Genomic DNA, 17,324 nt, shown 5'->3' with positions numbered 1-17,324 from the left:
CCCGAAGTTATTGTAGTCGCAAGATTGTATGACCAGACGAGGTGATACTCAGGAGTCTTCTGAGACGTTACAAGAGACACAGATTTCAAGATGGACCGGGGATTTGGGGGGGGGGGGAAGGCTGCAAGTTGCAGTGGAGGGCAGCCTGAGACTTTTAAGAAAAGGCCAAGAAAAGAACCACGACAGCCAAAATGCGCCTCTTTCTTGGTATGAAAATCTAGGCCAATGCAATGCATTCATGTACAAATGAACCAGGGTCTACATGGACCGTCGGGCCACGAGCCACGCCATTTCTCGGGGCCATCTTTCACTTTCACGTATTCGCCTCGCGATATACAGTAGAAGCGCCTGGGTGACTCTCGAGACCGGCGGTGCGATGGAAAGTGGAAAGGCGGGGAGAAGGGAGCTAGGATGTGAAAGTTATGCGATGCAGCGGCTCGTCACACAGACCGGCGTCCATCATCTTGGAGCTAAAGCGGGTGCAAGCAGCTCTGAGATACCATGATTGGCCGTTGCCACGGCTGGTGTGGTCAAAGATCGATAAACTCATATGTCGCAGTGGTGTGAAGGCTGGCAATTGGTGATGACCTCGGCGGTTAGATGCAGAGCACAAGCCAATGAACGTGCTTAGCGGCCATGAGGGAGGAGATGGGAAGCGGGTAGAGAGAGATGTGACAGGGATTGAGTGATGTCGCATGGAGCTAAAAGGAAGCCCTGGACAGCCAGTTAAACAACTCAACTTTGAGGAGATCCAAGAGAATACAATTGCTTCGTGGTTCCCTTAGATGAGCTTCATCTCAACAAGAGGCTCTTCCCGCCTATCTCTCGGTCGACAGCCATCAGTAGTCAATTTCTTGTTCTATCTCGAGTCTCTCTCATGGGACATAGGAGGATACCACATGAGGCAGATGCTGGGACAGCCGACGTTGCGGTGTTTTGACTTGCTGTCGGACCCCTGACCCCTGGCCCCTCTCCCGCCCACCACTTCTCCTCAATCCCTGTTCACTTAAACGCTGCATGTGGTGTTCTTTTTTTATACCACGACGCTTTGTGCCACTCGTCACGCTCATTGTGGCAACTTGCCCTGTCGAGCAGTTGTTGGGTGAAGAGGATCTGGGGAAGATCTGGTGTTGGTTATCGTCAAAAGCATGTTGGTTGTCATTAAACAACTGATGAGACATTGCGCCCCCATATTAAAGCGCTTCTCGAAACACGATTGCTTCATTTGTTCAGAGGATTCCCGAATCTTTGGATCGAGCGGTTGCGATCCGCTTCCTTAACCTATCCCTCGGTACCGATCAGAGTGCGTCCAACAGCTCTTGTCACCATCCATCATCTGATGTGGATAGCACCACTTCTGTTCTTGGTTTCTTGACCATCATCTTGAGCTACTAGTGCCGGTTATCACTCTTCTCATACCACCTCACAGAGCTGCGGCTGGGTCGTTTTTCCCTCACCGTATCGACCAAGACCACAAGCTGTGACTTGCCCCCAAACATGCAAGCGAAGGTATCGGCTCGTCCGATAATGCGTGATAACCGAGCCTGAGGCCTACCATGAGCAAACTGAGCCCGATTCGCATTGTCGCCGACTTAGCTGGGCGGTTGCAGCATCGCTCCAATTGGTTCAGCTTCCACCAGCCAGGTCAGCCGCATCTGCATCACTCGGTTGCCCGGTGGATACTTGTTCTATCACCTACATTGCCTAGTAGACTACCCTGTCTCAACAACGGCTAACGAGTTCAGCGACGCAGAGATAGAGAACCAGTAGCTCATTTTCGCTATAACTCTTTTCGAAATAATTGTGAGCGGTCGAATATGCACTACATTAAGCTTGCATGTATCATCGCTCATCCCTGTACTTTTGCCCAGATGCCTGTCATGATTTCAGCAACACCACCCTGCAACACAGATTGTGACCCAGAATACTGGGCAGATGATCGATCCAAACGACATTGCTTGTACGATCTTATTCTGCACTGAACCATTGTCATGCCATTATACATAACGCATTATAAGTCTTCGGTAAGCAGACTCGTCGTTACCGCCCTGTTTCTCGGAAACGTGACCAACTATCTGGCTTACCACACATTGTGTGCATCTGTTATTCCTGGTTGCTCGCGGACGTGTGGCGGGCCATTGGAGAGAAACGAGACAACTCGCTCACCATCGCTATCTCCAAGGTATTCGCAGATTGTAGCCCGGCCGCCTGGGCTGGAGTAGAGGTCTGCGAAGCCTCGGAACCCAGAGGTGATTCCGGTCAGAACGTTGACCTGGTCTCTTGTGAGAGGTTTGCCTTCGACGCACCAGGATACTAAGTTCTCATGAGTTGCTTGTTGCTCAGTATTGACAGCGGGATTCTTCCTAATGCAATCCCGCCTGAGCAATTCAAGGCAGTGGGCAAAATCTTGGGTCGTCGAAATGGGGATCATAGGGATGGGACAACCTGAGCACAACATCCTATAGAGTAAGTCAACAGGTAATAAGCAAGCCAGCGATTTGAAAAAGTACTCAATTTGCAGCCGAGAAAAAGACTCCATAGGCTTGTGACCATTCAAAAGCAATATCACAGCGATATGTTCTCCTCCATTCATAAGCCATAGTCTTGTCACTCGCGCCGTTTCCTCTGAAGACTGCAGCTCAGACAACGACGAGGCAATTGCTCTGAAGGTAGCGGGTGGGCTGTTGGAAACGAGAATCGGAAATGTGATATCACAAGCCTCCAGGTTGCTCTCTAGGGACGCTAGTGTGAGTGTGTGCGTGATAATACTGTATAGCAAACAGGTCACATCGATAACCAACCTTTCCATGTTGACGAGCTTGTTGCTAGCGAATGAACCGCCGCAGCCCATTCTCTTCGCTTCCGTAAGGATGAACAAAACATGATCAGTCAAGTTTGAGGTGCAAGTCCCCAAGAGTAATGTTTGCCCAGAAGATCCCGCGAGCCCCGGAATGATCTATTGAGGATGTGTTGAGTGGTGATGCCTGTCAATGGAGCCTGGTAGTAATCTACGAATTTATCATGTTGAGATAAGGTATAGGAGACATATTTCAAGGAAGGAAAGCGACAGCTGAGCAGTACCTACTGGGTTACTACGGCCTACCCACCTGCCTAAGATTAGGAGGTAGGTAGGGACTTGGTGAAGGAAGAGCAACCAACAGAAATCGGCAGTACGATAAATGAGCAGGTGTAAATCTCGGCGTTTATCATATCCAACACAGCGGCCGACATGTTTCATGTCAGGGCTTGCTTCTTCAAGAGTGAGCTTCATATCACCAGTTGATGACACGAAGGTTGTCGATACCTTTGGCTTTGTGCTCAGAAGTCGAGGTACAGATGGTGGTTTCTGTATCACAATCTAGGTACAAAGTAAAAGATGATCTCTCTATCTATGTTCTCGTAAGAAGGAACTCCAGTTGTCAGTGAGTGTCAATTCATCCAACACAGTAGTTTCGTTCTGTGTAAATGGAGGAATGAGTTGAGTAACCAATCAGAGCTCTACAAGCCTCTCACCCCTGGCCTATCTCCCGACCTATGTCAGCACGGAATATCACGGCTCCGGAAGAGACGGCATCGACTCTCCTCGAAATATCCAATTACATAGAATGACGTACCTTACTTTTCTTTTGATATCATCAGTGAGTCCTCGAATCAGATTTGCCCTTGCACTTCCAAACGAGTCGAACTCTTCTGTATTGTGCGCTTTGTTGGCGTGTCATCAGCATTTGAGCTTCAATTGACTCCTCACCATAGAAGCCCCACCAGCGATCAAATATTCCAACCTACGAGACAGCTTGGCAAGCAGCTTTCAACACTGGAGCCAAGAGTTCCTAAACCACCAGCACTCATGGTTCCTCTTCCGCTATTCAAGCTTGCATCTCTTCTTGTTAGGCATATCTCAAAATATGGCGCCGTACGAAATATCCCCTGTCGCAGCTGGACCAGGCACTGACAGCTCCTCAGAATCACATCAAAGCTCAGGCACACGATCACCCGCGGTTCCGAGCGTTCGCTGCCCGATACGGACAATACATGCATCAATTGAACATGAGGATGTCAGTCGCATTGTTACGGAACCCAGACGCCGAACGAAGAGCAAAAGAAAAGGCCGAGGCACCGACGGTCAAGACAGAAGAGCAGCAGAAACGAGACGATGAGCTTAAACAGAAGCAGGCTCCCGAACTCCCCAAGAAGAGCATGGCGTTTCAAAACATCTGGAGGCGCAAATTCAGGCCACTTCCCGAGAACAAAGCGGTGGATCTATTCGCTGATGTCATTGGTGATGCGTTCATCCTCTCGGTAGCCATCGCCTTAATTGTCTACGAAACCTGGAAGTCGTCACAAAAGCCCGACATGAACAAATTGCGGATAGAAGAGCTGGACCAGAAACTCGAAGAACTGAAGAAGAGGGAAGACGAGCTAGAAGAGGCGGAAAGGAAGCACAGGGAAAGATATGAACGCTTGGAGGAGACACTGCGCCAGTTGAGGGATCCCAAGACAAATCAATTGCTGGCCCCGGCGTTGCAAGTATCATAACACTCAAATCAGAAAACGAACAAATCAAATGTGCCTGGAAACCCTCTGCAAGCAGGAAAGCCAACCAGAGGGAATCTGGAGCACTTTTCAAATCTCGAAATACAAGGGAGACTCGCCCATGGACAGCTGGAATATTGGACAATGGATAGCTGGCACTTGGTAATTATGCACCCCTTTGTTTCTTATCATATTATAGCCTCTTCTCCACTATAGACTTAGATATTCATGACTTACGATGTAAGATAACCATTCATAACAAGAGTACGAAAATTACCTGCCAATTAATTGACCGCTTTATTTCAGCAAATCTAGGCCGAATGTTGGCCTAGTCATTCAAGGATTGAAATTCCTTGATTGGCTAGCCAGAGGCACAGACGAGGCAGGGTGTTATTTGATTGGACAACTTCACGACCCGCCCCAGCTCTGTGGTTGCCAGCGGCAACAGCCTGGTAAGAAAGTACACAAACCACCAGTCGCGGCAACTGATGACTTCTCTCCATCTTTCTTCGTTCAAGCGTCGCTCGTCGGGTTTCTTGCTCTCACAAATACTAACCCATAGCATCGGACGATAGCATCTCAGTTTTCAGCATTGTTTAACGTCCTTGGCTTTTACTGCACGAATAGGCGACTTTCTTTCATTCGTCTTGCATGTTGACGTCGCGGGTCTCGTGAGTTCTCCCCACTGGTTCCACTGGATCACCATCTCGTCTACTATACATGAAGCCATTAGACACGCACTCGGCTCTTGCGTCCCATCTTCACTTCGGTGTGGCTAACCATTTATCCTAGTCCGATACTTGCGACACTTCAACGCGGCTGCTGACCTTCTAGCCCGCTCGTCCATTTGGCAACGACCGTCCACAAACTCGTTGAATTTTCGCATCGCAATATCCGAGCTTCCCATCAGCTATGGCTCATAGACTAGTGCCCCGGGGCGGCGTCGATCTCGAGGCCTTGTCCCCTAGGGATGCCAACGCCCAGCGAGTACCCAAAGTGACCGACATCAAAACAAAGACGGCCGCCCAACTCAAGGCCGCCAAGGAGAAGGAACACCCTCCACCCCCGCCTACAGAAGTCCCTGAGCCTCCAAGCACCGATCGACCTGATGGAGCAACGTATCAGGTCGGTAAACTGCTCGGAAAGGGTGGCTTCGCAGTCTGTTACAGTGGCCAATTATTACCCACAAAGCAGCGATTTGCTCTGAAGATTGTCAAGAGCCACATGCCTCCCAAAATGGAACAAAAGGTTTGTAACAGAAAGAAGACACATTGAAACACATCTAACATGTTTCAGTTCCAAACCGAGCTCCAGATTCACTCAAAGATGAAGCACAAAAATATCGTTCAATTCTTGAGAGCTTTTTCATACGAGAAATGCACATATCTGATTCTCGAATTGTGTCCGAACGGCTCTCTCATGGACATGGTGAAGCGAAGGAAAGGTCTCACTGAGCCCGAAGTCCGCTTCTACTCAGTTCAGATCGCCGGTGCTATCAAGTACATGCACAACAAGGGCATCATTCACCGTGACCTGAAGATGGGCAACATCTTCCTTGACTCTCAGATGAACGCGAAGATCGGTGATTTTGGTCTTGCCGCTCTGTTGGTGACTGGTCGCGATATGCACACCATCCGTCGCACAACTTTGTGCGGAACACCTAATTATATTGCTCCCGAGATTCTGGAGAAAGGAAAGAAGGGGCATGACCATATGGTTGACATCTGGAGCCTGGGCATTATCATGTACGCCATGTTTACATCGAAGCCACCCTTTCAATCCTCGACCACGGACGAAATTTACCGCCGAGCTCGAGAGAGGGATTATGATTGGCCATCGGCGGAAACATCACGAAGATACATCAGCCAGGAAGCTAAGGAACTAGTTGCCACGATGCTTCAAGATGCTGAAAGCCGACCGGAACCGGAGGAAATTATCCAACACCCCTTTTTCACCTGTGGTTATATGCCTACCGAAGCGGAAATGAGCTCGCGCCTAAGAGAAGTCCCCCCGGACCGGGAGGAATTTTACGCCTCTCGAATGAGCAGTGCTTTGCAAGCACAATCATACAGGAACTTCAAGGACATGTGTCGAGAGTGTGGCATCGGCCCTTACGCCCCAGTTCAAGTCGTTCACACTCAGACGTGGAAGGAGATGGCCGCTGAGGAGAAGGCTGGGCTGACACCGATGATCCCTCTCGAAGAAGGAATTGTCTACAGACCATTCGAAGAGTGGTTGAAGGAGCAACAGCAGATAAAGGTCAGGTACACAGCATCCTTGGCTGCACAGGCAAGCGTGTCTACCGAAGACCCTATGTCAGCTACTCAACGAGCACCGGCAGGTCTCCTTCGTCAACCTCCTCAGAGTTTTGCTGCACAGCAGAGGATGCAACACAGGCCAGCAGGCACTATGGTATCCGCAAAGCCCCGCCCAGCGCCCGAAGCAACACTTTCGGCTTCCCAGAGCTTACGTACAAGAACACGAAAGGAACTGCCTCGAGAAGCTCCTCCAAGGGAAACTGTTGAGTCTGTCGGCAAGAGCCTGCGAGCTTCGACTCGATCAGCACCTCCGCCAAGAGCAACTTCTCAGCAACCTGCAGAGCGACAGCTTTCTGAACGACCGTCGCTTGACCGTCAAGCATCTGCTCCTGCCACCACAGCCCCTCCTGCGCCAGCTGCACCCCCTAAGAAGGATACTACTGGCATGCGGCCTGCAACGCTGTTCAGCGCCTCCGAGCGGCAAGATAGAATCTCCGGAACGAAGCCCGACGCAGTTTTGGATCGTCTACATCGCCTCCAGAATGAGCTTGAACGAGCTCTAAACTCGAGGACTATGGCTATAATATCATCCAAGACTGTTGCACCACCGCATCCCCATGTTGTTGTCAAATGGGTAGACTACACCAACAAATTCGGCCTTGGATATATCTTAAACGACGGTAGTATTGGCTGCATTCTTCGGGACATCCCAACCACGGAAAACGGCAAGCCCGCCTTGCTTCCTCCTGCTGGGGTCTTCATTCGTGGTGCCGAGAGACACATCGTTCGCGGTAAGGACGAGACGTACGAGGATAGGGTACAGCCTCTCCCAATGACAGAACCTATCAAGTTCTTCGAGAATAATGGCGAGGCCGGCCTTTCGGAGGTAGTTGTCTCTCCGGAGCAATTTCGAGTAGCTGTGAAAGAAGATGGGACTGCAGGCAAGATGCAGCCCGGTAGGGACATCTTCCAGCATCGGAAGCGCGAGAGAATAATTCTCTGGAAGAAATTTGCTAACTACATGATTGCTTTTGGACGGGACGATTTCGTGCCGGTTGAAGAGACCGACCCGGCTGGTGCCATATCCCCAGGACAGAAGGGCACAGTAGCTGAGCTCGTCACATTTTACCAGCGATTCGGAGATGTTGGTTGCTGGGTCTTCTGCGATGGCCATCTTCAGGTACGTGACTACATCTGGGCGGTTTCGACATCAAGCTAACTTGCATAGTTCAATTTCCCCGATCATACAAAGATCGTAATCGATCACACTGGGACCTGGTGTCACTTCTGGCACCTCCCCCAGGACGCTGCCGAGAGACTTGCGGCCACTGGCACTATCGGCGCCGCTGCACTTGATGACCGAGCGATGCTATCGTACCCTCTGCAGACATTGTTAAACTTCCAGGCAAAGCCTGCAGCCCCTCGGGCTGGCCGAACCACAACCACAACAAGAAGACGTCCCGAGATCGCGCCTGAGTTACAGGGTATTCCTGCTGCCAATGATTTCCGACGCAAGATTGTCTTTATCAAGGATGTCGTGAAGGAATGGGTGACCAATGGTGGCCTGGGCAACAGTCAAATGAGTCGAGAATCCCGCCTTCGCTGGGGTGGTCACCGGGAAACCATCAGTAACCACGCACCCCAGAAACACGTATGGGTTACTGTCGGAGCTCGATGGGGAGATCAGCGTATCTCTACCTATGTCGACCCTCGAAAGCCTTGGGAACTCGGGGAGGATGTAGACCACTCGAGGAAGCAAGAGTCATGATATGGCATGAGAAGAGCGAGGCGTTTTTTGTCTATTTCTTGTTGACGACCATCATGAACAAAATGATGCATTCCATGTAGGGTTATTACACTGAGTCGCTTGTTGGTTTCTGCGGCTCGTTGGCGTTACGAGAAGATGTGCATGGCGAAAGGAGTTTTGGACTTGATGGAATAGTTACCTTAGGCTTTGGCTTCGAGTTGAACAGCCTCTTAATGACAACTGCTTGTGTCTTGTTGGAAATTACTGGATCTCAACGATTGAGAATTGGTGCTATCCTACTTGGAAGTCATCTCGCGTCGCTCGCGTCACATTTCTCTTTTCACATTCTGGTGGGTGATGGATATATCATCTTTGTCGGAGCTTCAGTGATGATATTTATCAAGCAATCAAGCATAGAATACGCACAACCCGCCCCGATTATTGTTTATCACAACACTTGCTAAGCTTCAATACACTTAGCTCTTCGACAAACATATGTGCCATGAATGATAGCAAGAAGCCCTCAGATATTTCGTATCTATGAGTCTTTATACCTTTGATCATAATCTGTCTGGCGTAACAACATTACTTCATCGCGGACTTGGCATGTAAAAATTTCCTTTGAAATCATCCAAATTATACTATTTTTAAATAGTCGCTGGAATAACGCCGTCTCCAATCCAACTGACTCTATACAAAAATAGGACCTATGTCCGCCAACGCCCACCCCGGGCATCAGAACATGAATACTAAAATGTTACCCCTTATTACATATATGTGCATGCATTCCATCATCATCAAAAACACCGTTCGCTCACAACATGTTTTCCCCTTTAATCCGATGTCCCCGAAATCAAGCATCAGAAAAGTACTCATCATTATACTGGTGACCAGGAGGGCTGGTCCAGCTTCCACCACCACCAACGACGTTCTCACGTGAACCCCAATAGCCGCTTCTCGAGCGCTTGTCGCGTTCGAATTCGGCCCATCTCTTCATGGTGATCTTGCTGCTGTCAAACTCACCCTCATACTCGAGGCCTGCCTTCTTCGTCTTTTCACCAGCTGTCTTTCGAGTCTCGCCCCATGAGAAGTCGTCAAATTTCCAGAAAGCATAAGTAGGTAGGACAAAGTTCCAGATTGGCAGTGCCAGCAGGTAGATGAGCATCCAAACAATGTAGGACCAAGAGTGTGCGGTGATGACAACGAGAAGACCAGGCAGACCAAGGATCAAACCCAAGAGAACTAGGGGAATGATCTGTGGTGGCGAGTGGATAATAGATGTGATGACTGTGATTGTCAGTGATTGTCTCATGTTGAGAATAAAATGTTACTTACCGACGTAGAAGGTAAACGCGATAGCAGCAGGGAGAACTAGAGTGCCGACTAGTTCCACGAAGATGATAAACTGCATCGAGAAACAGAAGGTACCACAGAGATCACGGACTAGAACCAGCTCCATCAGGTTGTGGATGGTAGAGTTGATCCAACGACGTCTCTGAGAAAGGAGCACCATGAACTCGTCCGGCACGGTCGTTTTGCATACTGCTTGGGGAATGAAGACCTGCTTTCGCTTGGGGAAGGTTCGAAGCATGAGGGTTGTCAGGAAACGATCTTCACCAAGCAGATAGAGGTTCTTCTCGTGCAAAGTTTCGACCACGTTCTCAGAGTAATGTTCAACAATATCGGGGTTAGCCAGAATGGGGACCCAGTAGTTGTGACCACCCTTGGGCGCCTTAATGCGGTACATGCAGAAGCAACCAGGTAAACAAGTAACACCACCAAAAACAGACTCGAACGACTTGGCAAGATGATGAGAGACAAAGTATTCAAATACTTGAATAGCTGTGACCCAGCTGTCCCGTTTGTTGGCAATCTTGGTTTCACCACAAAGACCCATGATCTCAGGATCTTTCACCATGGCAGATATCATGTGTGTCAGACTGTCAGGGAAAACCTTTGTATCGGCGTCAACCATGAGGATAATTTCGTAGTAGTCAGGAGATATTCCCGTCACCTTCCAGAGACCGTTGAACATTTCGTACTCGAGTTCTGTCATTCGTTCATCGAACATGACCTTTTGGAGGAAAGACATGAGAATAATTTGACTATCTCGCTTTCCACGGTTACCGGGCTTGGACTTGGTGGCTTCATCAGGAGTTCCGCACTTGACCACAACCATCATGGGCACTCGCTGCTGGCGATCAGCAGGGATGCGAGAGTTTCTTCCATAATCGTAGAAGCCGCAATAGATCTTGGCCATGTTGTGACGCTTGGAACCACTGGCGACAGCCACGTAGGAGAAAGGCTCAACCATGTCAGGGGGAATAGAGTGATCTTTCAGCATGCCCAAGCATACGTCAGGTGTCGACATTGTTTCACCTTTGCCCTTAATAATACCGTCACAGATAACAACAATAACCTTGTGGCTATTGGGATAATCGGTGGTTGCGATCGAGTCCAGAGTGGTTCGAATACCCTCCTCTCCTTCAGAGTATGCAGTAACCAAGCACATCGTATGAGCCAATGGAAAGCCGAAGGGCATCCAGTCAGAAGGAGGCTGAGGAACAACAGCATCGTGAATGAAACCAGCAGGGCCGGGTCCATCAGTAGGCGTGCTCGAGTAGGGATCAGATCGAAGGAAGCTGGCACGGCTGTCGTTGCCCTGCTTAAAGATTGAGGCGGGTGTCAGAAGTTGATTCGATGCACCTTGGCTCGCCATAGTGGTCGGCATGCGACGTCCAGTTGATGCCCGAACATCAGGGCCACCGACAGATGAAAATCGAGAAGTAGTGGGGAGGAAAGATCCTCGTTTGCTTGTTCGGTCTGACGATCCATAGACAGTGCTTCCAACATCTCCAGGTAGTCTTATAGGAGCGCGGTAGATGTCCTCGGACCAATCTTCAATTTGCTTGTTTCGTTTCCTACGGTCAGAACTCTGGGAGGTCTTAGTTGGCGCATACTTGCGGCAAAGGAACCATTGGAAGATGATAGCCAGCAGAAACCGAACACCGACAACTGAAAGAATGAGAACGAGCGCACAGTAAAGGACGATCTTGGAGGCAATGCAACCAATTGTCTCAGTATCCACAGAGCCAACCTTGATGATTTCCTCGAAACATTCCGCGTATTTCTTGTCTGAGGAAGACTGGAACATGCGAGTAACGTCGCGGCCACGGATGGCCTTGTTGACTTCCGAGTCCTTGTCTCGCAACTCTTCGAACCTCTTGGGAATATTGACCTGGCTCATGTTAAACCAGCGGAGGAGATCAAGGTCCAAAACATTTCCAGAGTAGACAATAAGGTTACGCGAGCTGTTCTTGATGTCGTCCCAGGTGAAGTAAACATCTGCGGAACCATGCAAGTCAAGGTAAAAAGCATTTCGAGAGTTGAGCGTCGTATGACAGCCGTAACCAGAATAGTATGGTGTGGTCAAATTAACCTTGCTTGAGCCGTCTTGGTTAAAGGTTGTGCAAGGGAAGTACCAGGCCAGATCGCCATCCTTGTTGGTTGGCACATCTGAGTCTTTAGCAAGAGTAATCAAACCCTTGCATCGGCCGTTGACATTTTGAAACAAAAAGCTACCATCCTGTCCGCCGTGCTTTTCGGGAAGATCATAAAGAACATTGGGACCGAGTCCGTCCGAACGGAGAGGCATACCCTGGGCAGGGGGGTGATGAGATTTCGACAAATCGTAAGCAACGCCGTGGAAGATCATGTTTCCGCTGTCAACCTTATTGACGCGTAGTCGCTCGGCAGGGGCTCCGCAAACCGTTGCGGTGAAACCAAAAGTCAGAAAACCAACGATGGCCATGATAACGAGGATGATACTGATAAGACCCATCTTCTCGCGCCAGGCCCTCTGCTGCGCCCTCGTTGGCATACCACAGCACTTCATGATGAATCCGGGAGCCCAGAAAGTGACGATTGCGCAGTAGACATTCCAGAAGGTAGGCGGCCGAAGCTGCTCTTCTATACGCTTCGGCGGTTTCGAATGGCGCTTCGATCTCTTCTTGATCTTACCTGATTTTGTGCGATCTGGGGTGGGCATGGTAGATGCCACAGCAGCGCCCTTCTCCTGTTCTCCGCTAACGGTTCGCCTTTGTCGAGGGGAACTGTCGGAACCACCGTCGTTCAAGTTCGAATTGGAGCGGTCTGTCGAAGCTTCAAAGTCCTCGTAAATAGGGTCGTTCCCTGTTGAGGATGGAAGAACATTCATGTGAGCTGCATGTTTGTGGTAATGGTAGTTGCGATGGTCTCTGTCGATTCTGTTTCTCTCTGGGCGAATCAAGCTTCGTTTTCGGGATATGGGTTGATCTGGGCCAGCGCGACGTGACTGGCCATCGGGAGATGTTGGCGACAGAGGCATGCTCTCTGTATTCGAATTAACACCGATTGACTCTGCGAAAGAAGAACCGGATCTCCCACGTTGATGCTGAGCCGTATTATCTACAGCATGGTAGCCACCAGTCTCGATATCGACAGGTCTAGATCGCCTTGAGGGCGAGTTGCGATAAACATTGCGCTGGTTATAGCTCGGGCTTGCACCCGGCCTTTCGGGAAGAGACATCGTCCTGGCAGAGCAATGTTAGAAGGAAGACAAACCTCGGAAGCCAGACGTTTAAAAAGCGTATGCGGGCTGAGCGCCGAGCTTCAGGGAACTCGACCCTTGGGTCGAAGGAAAGCTGAAGGAGGCGGTATCGAGTAGGAAGGTGCGTGTCGATCAACAAGAAAGGGGGACACGATATGTTGAGCGCCAAGTTCCAGCAACATCAAGTATTCATGTAGGTGAAAAGCCGGCAAGAGATTGAAGAGTCGAGACGAAACAAGACAAATAGGATCTGCGACTTACGAAAGGATATGTTGTGGTTGTTACAACAACCTCTCTCGAGGTTTAGGTTTGAGTTGGGAATATCCCTGTAGAGGTGGAAAGTTTCTGAGGAGACGAGTATGTAAGGTGAAGCACGGGACAGGCAGTGCCCGCGTGTCGTTTGTCGAGAGTCGACTCGATCAAGGCTCAATGTGGAGAGAGGATCATGGAGCCGAGTCGAATTGCAAGTAAGAAATACTTGTCACCCAGTCAGGACCAAAGAAACAGGGCGCCGTTGTTTGGAATTGACGAGAACTGAGCGACGATGGCGTGGAGCAGAGGGAGCGAGCGAGTGAGTGAGTGAGTGAGTGATGGGGCGACCAGGGTTTTTCGGTTATGGTAGCAGCAGGGGACGGCAGTGCTTGCTTGGACCTGTTGAGTGTTGTTGTATGTCATAAGTGACAAGAGCGAGAGTAAGATAGGAGCGAATGTAGAAACCAAAAGACAACAAGAAGGAAGCGACCGAGTGAACGTCCCTCGAGCGAAGACCACGACAACGAACGGGTTGTGTCTGGCTGGACTGGACGGAACGAGTTGAGGTGGGAAGAGAAAGACGGGAGCGAAACGAGAGAAAGCGATTGAACGGCCAACGGTCTTGTTGCTCCTTCCCTTGCCGTTATCCTGGGCATGAGAACCTTGTGAAGGGGGCGGATGAAAGCCAATTAGAGAATAGCCTTTCCACTGATGGTTGCACTAATTGAGCGCGCTAGCTTGGAATAGTCCGAGCTTGTGGCCTCTTGGGCTTGAGATTTGCAAGGGCCATCTGTCTGTGGCAGATGTGGGTTAATGGCCCGGCGGTTGCCCCGGCAGCTCGATTCAGATGCTTGCACTTATCTGAGAAATAGGCTCATCGGTTCTCCCGTTCCAAGGAAAGAACCCAGATGCTTCGAGTCTAATAAGTTCATTGTTAGAACAATGGTCAAGGTATAATGAAATGCATATGTCTCGAGTTTGCGTTGCTATGATAAAGGAACCTGTTTTGACCCATATCTAACATGTTGTCGCCAAACATTGGATACCTAGGTAGGCTGTTCTTTTGCTAATTCGAGATTAAAACACGCGAGTAATTAGACTTGGCTAATGGTGTGGATAATTCCAAGCCCTCCATTTACTTGGGTGTCCATCGTTTGAGGGCTATGATGAAGCAAACGGTGGTGTCAGTGTATGGTGTGCATTAAAGCCAGTTTGTACATATAAAGCGGCCTTTGTAAACCAACCAAACTTGACTTGCAGACTCACTTATCCGTAGGCACAGGTTCTGCCAATGCAATCAGGTACCTAGCCAGGGGGTTAGTAAATCAGTCGCCGCTATCTCGCTTCCCAACCCTAAGCCGATCTGATCCTTTGATGTAATTGCTACGCTTCCCCCTTGACTAGGTACGTAGATACCAAAGCTGAACAGACCCCGGTCCTCTGCACCATTTATCGACTCTTCGTCAAGATCATGGAGAGAACGGTTTGTTTTAATGATAACAGCCAATGTCATGCTATCACGAGTTTATTCATCCAAGTTGTCGGGTTTAATCAGCATTTGAAGCCCCATGCGTAAGAGTCGTTTGTTTTAGGCATTCCTTGGTATACATATAGATCATTTCTCCCTAATGATGTCTTGAGGCTTGAGATATTAATCACCACTACGGAGTACCCCTGATTAACAATGTTCTTAGCTGGCTATCCCTACTCTCTTTACTTGCCTACGGAGTACTCCGTACCAATCCCAACATTTAGCTTACTTCTTCCTGTGACCAATGCTGGCTTTCGTCTTCGATACAATATGTACGGAGTAGGACAATTCGACTACCTACTTTTACTCTGTATAGATCCATGGATTGAGAAAGAGGAACTCTATGCCACGTGCTAACGTTATTTACAGCTCAAGTACATAACCGTCAACCGTCTTCGTTTCCATGGTAATACATCGTTTCTATTAAAGTGATCCAATCCCACCAATTACAGGTAAACTCAAACTCTGGCAACAGCATGTGTATAGACGCCAAATCTTTGTTCCGACAACATTGCTCAAATGGTCGCAACATCACCACATATCTCCTTTTTGATCCTACAGCGTGCTTTTGTCATTGAGTTAGTCCGTAAATAAACGAACCTCTTGTTTGGCAGCTCCCCATTTGAAGCAGCGAAGCCGTCTCTATCATATAATACAGCCAGTCGTAACATGCTGGGCAATATCCATAGACTTCGACTCAAAACTCGGATCTACCGGAGCAAGCGATGCAGAAGGCTAAAACCCGGTGAGATATCTGTGCAGACTGGATGTTGTACCTTCCGGCTGCATGAGTGCATGACTGGCAGACAGCAGCTTCGATACGAGCCAGATCGACGACATCAGGTGGGTAGAATTGACCCTAGCTCATCGTTTATACGAGAAGTTTCACGGGACTGCAGAAGCTTCGAATATCGTGCGAACAATCAGGACTTGAATTAGATCCAAAACTTAGTCTAAACTCTCTGTCGATACGAGTATACAGTCAAGATATCGGGTTGGGCGTGTTTGGGATATTTTTTACTCAGTATAGACTTATCTAGGCTATCAAGTGCCCGTCGTGTGCTACAACAAGATATCTAGACAACAAGCCATACTTCAACCAATAACGGAACATGGTCAGGGTACTGGTCAAGTCCGCAAGTGTGATTTAACAAACTCATTGATAAAGTTGGGTGGTATCCTTGAGCTGGCAGTGGCTTTGTCGTGGGGTTCCCCAGACTTTAAAAAGAAGCTTGATCCCGGGACGAGTGGAAACTCTGGGGTTTGACCAGATCCATAGTGAAGTCATTAGCAACAGGAGTTTAGACATTACTTGAGGAACAACTTCCGCCTAAAAGTTCCATGTTGATTTAACTCCTCGAGAATGACAAGATAGCCTGAAGATCTTGCGAAACGAGCACTCAGCATACGGATCGTGGATGGATGAAGTGGCAGCCGGGTCGGCCGGGTGGGGCCGTCCGATCGACGGCCCGACCGTCGAGAATTCAAACCTACTCTGCTAGTAATATTCAATGGCTCAAGGAAATCACTGGAGAAAATCAGTTTCTCTTTTGAATATAATGATATATCTGAGGGGAGAAATCATGTAGCAGTAATGGCACTGTTCGGTTCCACGGAACCTTGACCAAAGGAGTAGGAGGTTGCTTTGTACAACTCCTTCGGAGTCTATCAAGAACCCGGAAAATACTTCAGTTATGTTTGTTCTGGGTTCTGAAAAGACCGATCTCACAAGAACCCCTTGCCAACCAACACCACGCCCCATTTAAAAAGACTAGCCGTAGTGGAAGAGGAATTGTGTCCACGTGATATTCCTCAATACCTACTAAGGTACTCTGTAGGCCATCCTGAATAGTGTTTGGTCAAGGTTTATACCCCAATGCGACAGAGGGCCACCAACTGTCGACAGAATATTCCTTACAATATAGTATAAATTTGCTGGTTCCCTGTACTTGTCCACCAAGATTCACATCTGTGACACAGGAATTGATGTCTACCAGATACCTGGGCCAATTGCCGAAGCAAATGCAACCTATGTGCTACCCGTCCACAGAAAGTGACAGCTGAGGAAATCTCCGGGTTTCTTCTTCTTTACGAGGCGACCAGTGGAAGAAGTTCTAGGGTAATATTTGCGTGACAACACCGACGCCATGGCGGCTGCTCAGCCTTGTTTAACGGTAAGCGCTGCCACAATCTCAAGGTAACAACCTGAAGTTGGAATGGCAGACAAGGATGGCCCGGTGCACAAAATTTAAGTCTACTAACTCAACTCAATTAAGTTGTATCGTTAAATCAGAGTTTCGAAGATCTACCACTAATACGTATGTAATGTTGCAACGGCGATGCTTTATGATACCAGAACACATGAGTTGCTCATGTCCCAAACTCCATTTAAAAATCGAAGCATTTAAGCGCCCA

At 49.0% G+C, this 17,324-nt stretch overlaps 4 protein-coding genes across 4 annotated transcripts; 2 read left to right on the top strand and 2 right to left on the bottom strand.

Moving 5' to 3' along the window:
- Positions 1–2,080: 2,080 nt before the first annotated feature.
- On the bottom strand, positions 2,081–2,431 carry FTJAE_2162 (uncharacterized protein; the record flags this gene model as incomplete). Its single annotated transcript, XM_037348328.1, has 1 exon — positions 2,081–2,431. One exon carries the CDS (start codon positions 2,429–2,431, stop codon positions 2,081–2,083), a length of 351 nt encoding a protein of 116 aa, XP_037210759.1.
- A 1,416-nt stretch (positions 2,432–3,847) lies between these two features.
- On the top strand, positions 3,848–4,536 carry FTJAE_2161 (OPA3; the record flags this gene model as incomplete). Its single annotated transcript, XM_037348327.1, has 2 exons — positions 3,848–3,913; positions 3,964–4,536. 2 exons carry the CDS (start codon positions 3,848–3,850, stop codon positions 4,534–4,536), a joined length of 639 nt encoding a protein of 212 aa, XP_037210758.1.
- Positions 4,537–5,445: 909 nt separating this feature from the next.
- On the top strand, positions 5,446–8,559 carry FTJAE_2160 (PLK kinase; the record flags this gene model as incomplete). Its single annotated transcript, XM_037348326.1, has 3 exons — positions 5,446–5,781; positions 5,830–7,971; positions 8,020–8,559. The coding sequence occupies 3 exons, from the start codon at positions 5,446–5,448 to the stop codon at positions 8,557–8,559; spliced, it is 3,018 nt and encodes a 1,005-aa protein (XP_037210757.1).
- An 832-nt stretch (positions 8,560–9,391) lies between these two features.
- FTJAE_2159 (chitin synthase 4) lies at positions 9,392–13,105 on the bottom strand (the record flags this gene model as incomplete). The annotated part of the gene is made up of 2 exons (XM_037348324.1): positions 9,392–9,825; positions 9,874–13,105. 2 exons carry the CDS (start codon positions 13,103–13,105, stop codon positions 9,392–9,394), a joined length of 3,666 nt encoding a protein of 1,221 aa, XP_037210756.1.
- Between the last annotated feature and the right edge of the window lie 4,219 nt (positions 13,106–17,324).

Source organism: Fusarium tjaetaba, assembly GCF_013396195.1.
Source record: "Fusarium tjaetaba strain NRRL 66243 chromosome Unknown NRRL66243_c0000039, whole genome shotgun sequence".
Classification (NCBI taxonomy): domain Eukaryota; kingdom Fungi; phylum Ascomycota; class Sordariomycetes; order Hypocreales; family Nectriaceae; genus Fusarium; species Fusarium tjaetaba.
The sequence above is the reverse complement of the archived record's forward strand: the minus strand, read 5'-3'. Positions and strand labels throughout refer to the sequence as shown.